Below are 12,369 nucleotides of genomic sequence, written 5' to 3'. Positions count from 1 at the left end.
TGGGCATCGTTTAAATGCCACGGCCTACCTGAGCATTGTTTCTGACCATGTCCATCCCTTTATGGCCACCATGTACCCATCCTCTGATGGCTACTTCCAGCAGGATAATGCACCATGTCACAAAGCTCGAATCATTTCAAATTGGTTTCTTGAACATGACAATGAGTTCACTGTACTAAAATGGCCCCCACAGTCACCAGATCTCAACCCAATAGAGCATCTTTGGGATGTGGTGGAACGGGAGCTTCGTGCCCTGGATGTGCATCCCACAAATCTCCATCAACTGCAAGATGCTATCCTATCAATATGGGCCAACATTTCTAAAGAATGCTTTCAGCACCTTGTTGAATCAATGCCACGTAGAATTAAGGCAGTTCTGAAGGCGAAAGGGGGTCAAACACAGTATTAGTATGGTGTTCCTAATAATCCTTTAGGTGAGTGTATTTTCATCTTTGGTCCAAAGACCAAGACTACACTTTGACCATCAGTGGTGTTCAGGCTGAAGATGTTGGAGATTACTACAGTCTGGTCTACCATGGTAGTGGAGTGTTCACACAGTGATTTAGAGCCGTACAAAAACCTCCTTCAGTTTGACTGTTTATCTGGTCCAGTGAAAACAACGCAAGAGTCATCAAGCAGAACAAAAATTAATCTAAATATATCTGAAACAAACTCACATTAGCTCTTCCATTTTCAGTTTTAAAGGGATATTCTTGTTAGTTTATAATGTCTCTTTCTGAGTGAGCTGGGAAACTTAAATTCAGATATCAACAATTTAAATGTCACAAAGTAAAAAAAAACTAAAAATGATTTGTACTATCACGTATACTGTTAAAATCAGGAATGATGCTTAGATAATGTGTTATAAAATAAATACAAGGACACTTACTAATTATAATACACAGTTTTATTTAATGATGGTTTAATATTCATGCCACATTTTTGATGAGTGAAAAGTTTCACTTGGAATGAAAATAACATTCAGTTTAATTTGAAAAGTTAAGGACACAAAGAAGAATATGCAGAAAATTTTAGAAAGCAACATGCACACTAACACTGAGTAGAGAGCTTTGAAACTTGCAGACGTATGTGAACAGAGGAGATCTGTAGCTTCATCAACCCATCTGTATCAAAGAAGCAGCATCATTTCCAGAGAGGAAGTGTTGCTGAAGCTCTACTCTGAACAGCGGTCAGGGTCCAGGGTTTGAGTGACAGGGCTCTGGTCATTCAGACTGGCCTCACAGCTCACTGAGCCCGCCTTCCTCCACTGGTCTGCAGGGAGGCTCAGGGTGCTGCTCCAGCTGTAGTGGCCGTCCCTCCCCAGGACCTCCAGGCTGTGTGACACCCCTGAGGAGCTGCTGCTGCCCCCCACCTTCCAGCCCAGCCTCCATGCTGAGGGGAAGCCCCCGCTGGCCAGACACACCAGTGTGGCACTGCCCTGCTGCAACTCCTCTGTGGAGGGGGGGAGGACAGTCAGGGTGGGCCGCACCACACCCACTGGAGAACAGAATGGGGGAGGAGAGAGAGGGGGGAGTAAGACAAAGGAATGAGAGTGAAGGCTTGGTAATGAGGAAAAATTACTTGCTGGTAATTTCCTATATTTTATCAAATGAAACAGAATAACTTGTGCAGCTGCTCATGTATCACTTAGTATCAGAGTCATGTGAATACAGCTAAAACTTGTCATCTGTCTCTTTCACTTCCTGTTCACTACATGTAAAATGAATGATCCGTGAACACAAAGATAAGCTGCATTTACTGATAAAATCATATTTGTATTTACAGGAATCCAGTTTTTAAAATCAAAAAACATTTTGAATGCACGAAAAGAATAAACAAAAATTAAATTAAACTACTGATGTTATATAAGAGCACTAAAAGTTTTACTTAACAGCATGTTCCTTTGGACATTTTAAAACAATTCAAAGCTACCAAATAAAAAATAGAAAATAATAAAACAAATGAGTATTTTTTTTGTTTCTTGAAATTTTAATTAAATGCAATACTGAATGAATATTGAGTTTTAACTCAGATTGTGAGATTAGCTTAATAAAATATTGAAAATGATTAACAACATAAAAACAATGAACATGATCATATTGTCGTTCAATGTCAAATAAATGTCATATTTGCAATATGTGTTATGAAATAAAACTTTCTGGTACTTACAGTCAACGATGAGTTTGGTTCCTCCACCAAAAGTCCACCACAGTGATACAAACTCATTAAGTGGTCGTACAAAAACCTCCTGCACTGTGAACAAGTATCGATACACATAAAAAATGCTCTGGTTTTCTAATACACATAAAAAAAAAATTCATGGAATCTACAAAACTTATACAACAATATGGATTAAATTTACGGTTTTAATGAAGTTTATTGATATTATTTTTTTCCACATATCTACACCTGACAGAGATACATTTACAGTCTTTTTGCAACAATGTAATTTCCTCCCCAGTTTTAAATTATTTGATCCATGGTTAAATTAACATAATGAATTTAGATGATAATAAAGACAATTTCATGTTAAGCAGAACGGAAATATGTTATTTAACTACAGTAAACCCTGTCATTAATTAAAAGCAGACAAATAAACATATCATACCAACTACAGTGGACACAAACTTATCCTTAAATCCTCAACTGCACTTCTAATATAATTTTGTTTTTCTGTTCCATTAAGATCATACATGGTGTAAATCCAAGCAGAACTTCTCCTGATTTTGTGTCCCACGTTGCCTTCAGTCTGTTGAGAGCAGAGAAATCATTTCCATAGAGAAGAGGCTTTGCATCGTCAGCTGATCATCCAGTGAACTGAGAAGGTTTATAGTCCTGTGAGTTCAACACTGCAGGACTCAGATCTGTCAGTCAACACATCAGAAACTACAACCACCATGACTCTCATCACCATCCTCATCTGGACGCTGGCCTGCTGCTGCCTCAAAGGTCAGGATTATTATGAACATAAAATTAGAAACTAATCAGATCACTAAAATCATTCACATACATGCAGTAATTGCAGGATTTAACATACGTGTCTACATGCTAATGTGAGTGAATTAATGTTCAATGTTTCCCTCCATTATTCAGGATCTAGTAGTGAACTGACTGTCACTCAACCAGCTGTTATCACATCTTCTCCTGGAGCCACAGTCACTCTGACCTGTAAAACCAACCCAAAAGTTAAGACATGGTCAGATGGAGATAGTAGAGTACACTGGTATCAGCAGAAATCTGGAGAAGCTCCCAAGTTGGTCATCAAACTGGGTAAAAATCCTACAAGTGAGTTTTCTTCCAGATTCTCTGGCAGAGGAGACGGAGTGAATGCTGAGATGACCATCAGTAGAGTTCAGACTGAAGATGCAGCAGTTTATTACTGTGAGAGATACGATGAAATAAGCAGTGCTTGGGTGTTCACACAGTCATTTGTAGTCGTACAAAAACCTCCCTCAGTCAGACTGCAGAGACACTGAGCTGTTATAGCAGGAACCGACTGCAGCTGCTGAAGAGGAAGAGACTCAGACCAATGAACACAGAGCTGACAGTAATCTCACCAAGCACAAACTACAGATTCATATTAATACATTGATTAAAAGACACCACATCATATTCCATTCACATCTACTATCAGCTAAAGAGACTCTGACACAGAGTAGCGACCTTCTCAGTTTTAGTTGCTGTATTACCACCCTGACCTCAGTTCAGAAAAACAGGGCCTCCTTCTGCAACAGTGTTGTTTATACCCCAATTCAGTGAGTAAGGATTTTTGTAAAGCTTTTCTTTCATCTGCAGCAACCACCTGTACACCAAAGCAATCTGACTTCTGCGCTCATTCCTGATTATCCTCATCCTCATTATTACAAAGCATAGTATCACTTCTGCTGTTTGATCTGAACATTTCTCATTTTAATCCGCCCCAGCCTCAGTCTTGACTCTGGTGTAGCACAGAACAGCTGATATTTTCTCTCCTGCTCTCAGGATTAATTGTTTTGTAAACTTGGATTTGTGCTTGACTTTCACACACATGTTGTGTTATCATCTTCAAACTGAAGGTGACAAATCAACTCCAGTGAGGCTTCAACTCTTTTGTCTGTAACGCAATGTTAAATGGTCTATACTTACATAGTGGTCTTCCAACCACTCAAAACGCTTTTACACTATGTCACAGTCACCTAATCAGTTTTATCAAAGTGTTTAACAATAAATAAATAAACAAGACATTATGAACTAATCGTCATATGAATACATTGTGTAAAATTCATAAATGAACCAACAATTTATAAATTAATTGAAGAAATGACTGAAACTTACCACACAATTATGAAAATAATTATATTTCATTTGATAAAGGCTTAAAAAGTTACTGATGTTGGCCTACTCTGCTGCAAATAACACACGAAGGCCTATGAATGCTAATGGTAGGAGGGAAATAAGGTTTAATGTCTGCTAACACTGAGGTTAAGTTTCATTCATGGCCTCTGTTTGAAAGTACAGTTTTATTTTTCTTTATATCCCAGCTGAAGCATCTGAATTAAGAGACTGATCATGTACATGATCATGGAAATAAAATACAAAATCAACCTCATGTCATTATAAAGTTGTTGTGAAGCTGGAGTGCCTGTATCTATTCATGAAGACAAAGGTATTACAGCAGAGAGGAACAGAAAACTATAGGTTTCCACATGTGCTTAATCAGTCCACAGGGAGATGTAGTCTGTACTTAATCCACCTCATCTCTCCCTTATAGTTTCACAACAGGTGTGCCCAAATGTATTTTGCATAACTTTTGTGCATCACTGCTCCTCAGAGTTTAAGTTCTCATGTCACAGAGAGTCTGAACTGTTTTCATGCACATACACTGAAAACTGCATCAGGATGATGTTGCTAATAACTCTGCTTGTAGTGTTGGGTTTTCTGAGTCAGGGTGAGAGATTTATAACAACTAACCAACAACTTATCTAAACCTGTTAAATTCTCAATGTTCATTTTTGATATAAATATCACTTACCTTGCATTTTGTCTCAAATATTTTATGCCTAATTTCTTGGAATATACACTGCAAATTCTCAAGGTTTGTATATAAATTCTCATTTCAGAGTCTTCAGCAAACAATTTTCTGACTCAGACTGACAAATCCAAGACTGTTAGCCTTGGAGGGACTGTGGCCATCAGCGCCACAGGGAGTTCAAATATTGGTGGCACTCTTTATTGGTACCTTCAGAAACCTGGACAGGCTCCCAAACTTCTTACAATCTCTGCAACAACTCTCTTCTCTGGAACTCCGTCTCGATTCAGAGGCAGTAGATCTGGTTCTGACTACACTCTGACCATCAGTGGTGTTCAGGCTGAAGATGTTGGAGATTACTACTGTCTGGGCTACCATGGTGGTGGAGTGTTCACACAGTGATTTAGAGCCGTACAAAAACCTCCTTCAGTTTGACTGAAGTGAAAACGGCCTGCTGCAGGTGCAGAGGGTTGGTGAAGAGACTGTGATGAGGTTAACTATTCCAGTGAAGACAACTCAAGAGTCATCAAGCGGAAGCACAATGAATCTAAATAAAATTGAAACAAACTCACACACACTCTTCCATATACAGTTTTAAACTTATATTATCAATTCAGTAAATATCTTTGTGAGTAAGTTGGGAAAGTAAAATTCTTGTGGGACTATAGACACTAATATAAATAAAACAAACATTTCCAATTAATTTTAAAAATGCAAAATATATTTATACTCTAAATGTAGCATTTTCTATTTACACATCACAAAGCAATAAAAATACAAAGATCTCCTGCACTACATATTTATTCTCAGGAATGATGCTAAGATGATATAAAAAAAAATACAAAAACAATAACTCATTATATTCCACTGTTTTTTAAGGATGCATTAATGTTCATACCACATTTATGATGAATGAAAAGTTTCTTTTGTCACCATGTAAAACTGTTACGATGACCAACATCCCATGATAATTATTTTAGGGAGAGTTATAACAATAGCTCTTCTTAGCTTTCTTGCGGACCGATACCACTTTCAGAAAACAAGAAAGCAAACTATCTATCTGTCTATCAACATAATGAGACCACGATATGTTCTGTAAACATTTACTCTCTGCTCCAGACAAATGTTGCCTGATCACATATTTGAGCCGTGATTTTTACCTAATTAAAAATGACGTTTTGTCTATATTTATCTTCATAAAAATGTGTATTCTTTACTTTTCATTTCTACATAATGTTACATTTATTACCAATTCCAAAATGAAAGACAATGATATTTACATGATCAGCTTAATATTTTCCACTGAGAAGAGTATCAGTCGCTGTTACGAAACCACTTCATTCTTTCTGCTTTTTGGAAGATAAAAGAACAAACACTTCATAAAGATATTTTTCAGTGCAAGCTTTATTAGCAAAAACATTAATCCTCAACATGATGCTCACATCTAGCTGCTGAGCTACACACATTACTCTCTAAGTTGTTGTTGTCTAACACTTTACAGCAGTGTTGTTCTCTGTTACACAAAGCTTTAGTTTCCTCTACAAACATTAAAAGTCATATTGATCAGAGCAGCAAGTGTGTTCCTCCTGCTCCCCACACACAGAGCTCCTGTGCTGGGCTTCAGACAGCCCCTCTAACCCTTACACTGGCTCCTGTGGAGGGACTGTGTCTGGCTGTGGTCATGATGGAGGACCCTGCATGAGTACAGCTCTCCTCCCATCCAGCGCTCCTTGCTCAGGCTCAGGGTGCTGCTGCTGCTGTAGCGTCCGCTCTTCTCCTCCTCTGAGCTGGTCAGGACCCCCTCTGTCACCTCTGTACCGTCCACCTCCCAGCTCACCACAGCTCCCTGAGGAGAGTAGCCAGTCAGCAGGCAGGCCAGCGTGGCCGAGCCCCCAGAGAGCTGCTCAGAGGAGGGGGGAAGCAGAGAGACTGAGGGCCTGACCATGGGGCCAGCTGGAAGGGAGAGCAGAGACACACAAGGAGCAGATCAACTTCCACTGTAGGACAGACAGCTGAACATGAGACACTTATGATACATGACAGAGGTTAACATTACTGTGGATCAGCTGTGTGCAGGATGCTGTGATCAGACAGAGGGGAGGAGGTGAGGAATGAGAGGAAATGAGGGTTTAACAAATAAAACTTGATGTAATTTAAAGTTATAAATCTTCTACTGTAGCACTCATCATAAATCGCTAAGAATTATGCAGCATGACTTGCCTGTAAATGTAATTGAAAAGTATCATTACTTTTCATTCAATGAAATGTTCATAAGTACTTAATAAAGTGTGACAGTAAATAATTTTCCCTGAAAGGATTGTCTTTTTATATTTCTATACAGTTACAGACTTTGTCATCTGTTTGTTTCACTTCCTTTTCACCACTTTAAACAAACGAACTGTGAACGCAAACTGCAGCTGTACAGGGAGTTCATATAAACTTATTTTTTTAAAGGCATATTAGATTTAATTTAAACCCCTGTTAAAATGTAAAAATAAAAAAATAAGATATACCTGATATTTACTATTTCACTATTAAAATGACCCCAGACAAACTGTACAACTACATTTTGTTAAGCAAAAATTCAATTGAAAATGTAACATGAGAAAATTTAATTACTTTTGCCATATGTTTAACCTTAACATTATCAGTAACATTAAAATAACATTTATCTCTGCACAAGGTTTATTCCAAAGTCTAATATCAGACAGCTTGATAAAAAAACAATATATATATAACTAAAAAGGTACCCAAAATAAATTCTTCTTTTTTCACATAATTTTGTGAAATGTACTGTAATATTCTGTGTCATAGAAATTAAAAATCTCTGGTACTTACAGAACATGATGAGTTTGGTTCCTCCACCAAAAGTCCACCACAGTGATACAAACTCATTAAGTGGCCGTACAAAAACCTCCTGCACTGTGAACAAGCATCTATCCACTGAAAAAATCTGCTTTTCTAATAACACTTGCACAATGAAATTTTATTGAATTTACAAAGCTTATCTAATTATTTGGATTAATTTATTAATGAACATTTTCACTTGTTTTGCTTCACTTTTCTGCACCTGACAGAGAAATGATCACAGTATGCTTGAAACAAAGTAATTGTTATTAGAGTTTCATATCAGTTGACACATAGCTGAAAGCACATTACACTTTTAAATAATAATAATTTACAAGGTCAAATTTAGCAGAACATAGAAACATTATTTATCCACAGTTAACTGTGTAAGTAAATTCAAGGCAGACAAACAGACATATCAAACCAACCACATGGACACAAACTTATCCATAAACCCTCAAAGGCACTTCTAATATAATTTTTTTCTTCTGTTCCATTAAGATCATTGATGGTGTAAATCCAAGCAGTATTCCTCCTGATTTTGTGTCCCGTGTTGCCTTCAGTCTGTTGAGAGCAGAGAAATCATTTCCATAGAGAGGAGGCTTTGCATCGTCAGCTGATCCTCCAGTGAACTGAGAAGGTTTATAGTCCTGTGAGTTCAACACTGCAGGACTCAGATCTGTCAGTCAACACGTCAGAAACTACAACCACCATGACTCTCATCACCATCCTCATCTGGACGCTGGCCTGCTGCTGTTTTACAGGTTCATTCACTCAGCAACATTTCAGACATGATGTGCTTCCTTTTCTCTCATTTCTTTCTGCTGATAAATGAATGATTTGTTTTTGTGTGCAGGATGCAGCGGTCAGGTGACTGTGACTCAGCCTCCAGTAGTGACATCTACTCCAGGATCCACTGTCACTCTCACCTGTAAAACCAACCAAGCTGTTTACAGCTCGGGTGGTTGTGGGCGTCTAAGCTGGTATCAACAGAAATCTGGACAGCCTCCAAAGCTCCTTATTAAATGTGTGAACACACGTGAATCAGGAACACCAGCTCGGTTTAGTGGCAGTGGAAGCAGCTCTGACTTCACTTTGACCATTAATGGAGTTCAGACTGAAGATGCAGCAGTTTATCACTGTCAGAGTTACCACAGTGGTGGAGTGTTCACACAGTGATGTGCAGTTGTACAAAAACCTCCCTCAGTCAGACTGCAGAGACACTGAGCTGTTACAGCAGGAACCGACTGCAGCTGCTGAAGAGGAAGAGACACAGACCACTGAACACAGAGCTGACAGTAACCTCACCAAGCACAAACTACAGATTCACAAAAACATGATTTCATGATTCATTACATACTTTTCCCCCCTGCTTCAAGAAAACCACCATCATTCCTGTACCTAATAAGTCTGAAGTGTCTAGTCTGAACGACTACCGCCCTGTGGCACTCACCCCCATTCTGTTGAAGGGCTTTGAGAAACTAGTTCTTCAGTACATAAAGAACAACATCCCAGCCTGCCTGGACCCTCACCAGTTTGCTTTCAGAACCAACAGACGACACCACCATCATCGGATGGATTTCACACAATGATGAGACTCCACATATGAAAGAAATTGATAATCTTGCAGAGTGGTGCTCAGAGAACAACCTACTGCTCAATGTCAGCAAAACTAAGGAGCTGATCGTTGATTTTAGGAAAAAGGGGATAAAGACGAACACTCTGGTCTACATCAGTGGTGCTGAGGTACAGCAGGTGAACAGGGAGAACCTGACATGGTCATCTCACATCTCCACGCTGGTGAAGAAACGTAAGAAACAACTGTATTTCTTGAGGAAGCTTAAGAAAGCCAAATTCCTGTGCCAAGTTTTTGTCAGCTTTTACAGAGGAGCAATAGAAAGCACCCTGACAGAAAACATCACAAACTGCCATGGGATGTGCACGGCCCAGGACTGGAGGGCTTTGCTGTGGGTGATTAAAACTGCTCAGAAGATCATTGGTACCCATCTCCTGAGCATCAGTGATATCTGTGAGGTGAGGTGTGTATGCAGAGCCCAAAGGATACTTAAGGACAGTACCCACCCAGCCAGAGCCTGTTCTCCCTGCTGCCTTCTGGGAAGAGATATGGAAGTTTTTGCTGTCACACCACCAGACTGCAGAGCAGCTTTTTCCCCCAAACTATCTGACTTTTAAACTCAAATTCATCCTCAGCACTGCTCCACTGACTATAGTTTATTTCTTTATTAATGTATATTGGGACAAAATAAACTTACCTTCCAACCTCTTATTTTATGCAATTTTAGAAAACCCAAAAGTGAAGGAGAAAGACCATGATGAACAGCCTGTTGTTAGTGTTCTTCCCCCAAACACAGTGCTGCGCCCACTGCCCGGTTCAAGCCTTCACTAAAATATTGTAAATAAGCTCTATAAAGAAACCAAATATCTGGACCTCACTAATTTCGAACCCTGAACACAGTGATTCAAGCTGGTTAAAAACACAAAACCTCCACCACACAGCACTGAGCTCAAAACACACAAATGTAACAGAAAATGTTTTAAAAAGCTTTCTATCATTAATTGATGTCCTTCAAATAGCAAATTGATAACATGAATATTATGGTACAGTTTTTTTTAGCGTTTTGAAATATTTTGATAAAATGTCTAAATGTTGGAGGAAACTTAGTAACAGATATTTATCCAGTATTCATTTCCTTCATTCTTACAATGGAGAGTTTTCATACTGACACTTTGCATCGTCAGCTGATCCTCCAGTGAACTGAGAAGGTTTATAGTCCTGTGAGTTCAACACTGCAGGACTCAGATCTGTCAGTCAACACAGCAGAAACCACAACCACCATGACTCTCATCACCATCTTCATCGTGACGCTGGCCTACTGCTGTTTTACAGGTGAGGATGATTTTAAATATGAAATTCCAAAGTAATCAAATCACTAAAAGCATACATTAACTAATTGCTGGATATAACAAACGTGAACAGTTTACATCTTAAAATGCGCCAATTAATGTTCAGTGTTTTTCCTCCTTCTTTCAGGATCAAGTAGTGAAGTGACTGTAACTCAACCTGCTGTAGTCAAATCTTCTCCTGGATCTACAGTCACTCTGACCTGTAAAACCAACCCAAAAGTTTATGTTTGGTCGGATGGAGATAGTCATCATAAATCACTAAGAATTATGCAACACAACTCTCCTGTAAATGTAATGGAAAAGTATCATTAATTATCATTCAATGAAACTTTTGTATCTACAGTAAATAATTTATCCCTGCAATGTTTGGCTTACTGCTACTTGCTACTACTACAACCTCCACTGTAGGACAGACTGCTACCATGGAATGGAATGGGAGAAATGAGGGACAGATGAAATAAAATGGTAAAATTCAGTGAAATGTGAATAACTGCACATGTTTGTCAAAGGAACAACAATGTTATATGTTCCTTGCAAAAGAAAGTGACACAGAACTAGATAAAAACACAATACAATAATGTAAACGAATCGTATAGTCTGTTAGTCTGTCACAATACATTCTGTGGTACATATGGTACAAGGTTGGTTAACCTAATGCAGTGAAACCTATAAATGTCACCAAGCACATATTTCATATTCACTTAAAAAGTGGGAAAAAATGGTGATCCTGTTTCACATTTTAGTTAAACAAACTTTTATTCATGAAGCAGTGGAGAAGACACGTGGCATTTGAGACCTGGATTCGATTCCTATTTTGACACTTAACCTTTAGTTGCAGAGGAGTGTGACCTCTGACATACGTAGCAACTTCAAGTCGCTTTGGATAAAAAGCATCAGGTAAATGTTGAAATTTGTTGAAAAGAGAGTCAAAAGATAAAATATAACTCAATATGTTCATCATCTACTCTTACTGTAGTGCAGTAGTAGTAGATGCTTTGCATTAATGTAAAATCTGAATTCTGTCCCAAAAGATCGTCACAATTCATCTTGTTAGTAAATAGCGGAACATTTATTTGAGAAAAACATTTAACATTGTGTTTTAAAACGTAAAAACGGACTACACTTTAGTATCCTGGCCATCAACAGTTGTTCGTATCTTGCTGCTGAGCTAATCACATTATTCCTGAAGATGTGGTTGTCCAACACTTTACAGCATAAAACAGCAGCTCCAACTGAGACACATTTGTTGTGTATGTGTTGTGTGTCCTGAACCTGGTAAGCACTTTAGTCAGCTAGGGTTGTTTTTAAATGTGCTATATAAATAAACTTGAACTTGACTGACTGAGATACTGGACGCCAAAAAGAAAAGATTTTTACTTCACATGAACCACTGGACTGGGTTGAGGATACTGCAGGATGTTTCGCCTCTCTTCAACCTAGTCCAGTTGCCCTTAATTTTAACCTTCCTTGGATAGCTATAACCTGGCTGACTGAGAACATTCACAGACAGTATGTTACTTAAAGTTTATACTTATCATGATGTTGATATGAAATGTGAAGGGAAACATCAGGTGGTTCATCACCAAAAA

The 12,369-nt window shown here is 38.5% G+C and overlaps 5 gene segments (V, D, J or C); 3 read left to right on the top strand and 2 right to left on the bottom strand.

Moving 5' to 3' along the window:
* Positions 1-1,174: 1,174 nt before the first annotated feature.
* LOC123979389 lies at positions 1,175-1,663 on the bottom strand. The segment is given in 2 exon segments: positions 1,175-1,497; positions 1,648-1,663. Coding segments are annotated over 2 exon segments (339 nt in total).
* Positions 1,664-2,880: 1,217 nt separating this feature from the next.
* Positions 2,881-3,476, top strand: LOC123979388. The segment is given in 2 exon segments: positions 2,881-2,949; positions 3,094-3,476. Coding segments are annotated over 2 exon segments (435 nt in total).
* Positions 3,477-4,867: 1,391 nt separating this feature from the next.
* LOC123979484 lies at positions 4,868-5,410 on the top strand. The segment is given in 2 exon segments: positions 4,868-4,927; positions 5,100-5,410. Coding segments are annotated over 2 exon segments (360 nt in total).
* Positions 5,411-6,641: 1,231 nt separating this feature from the next.
* On the bottom strand, positions 6,642-7,853 carry LOC123979387. The segment is given in 2 exon segments: positions 6,642-6,961; positions 7,847-7,853. Coding segments are annotated over 2 exon segments (327 nt in total).
* Positions 7,854-8,554: 701 nt separating this feature from the next.
* On the top strand, positions 8,555-9,034 carry LOC123979482. The segment is given in 2 exon segments: positions 8,555-8,619; positions 8,712-9,034. Coding segments are annotated over 2 exon segments (375 nt in total).
* The last annotated feature ends 3,335 nt before the right edge of the window (positions 9,035-12,369 follow it).

The sequence above is a fragment of the Micropterus dolomieu genome, linkage group LG11 (assembly GCF_021292245.1).
Source record: "Micropterus dolomieu isolate WLL.071019.BEF.003 ecotype Adirondacks linkage group LG11, ASM2129224v1, whole genome shotgun sequence".
Lineage (NCBI taxonomy): Eukaryota > Metazoa > Chordata > Actinopteri > Centrarchiformes > Centrarchidae > Micropterus > Micropterus dolomieu.
Note: the sequence above shows the minus strand (reverse complement) of the source record. Positions and strands in the feature narration are given on the sequence as shown.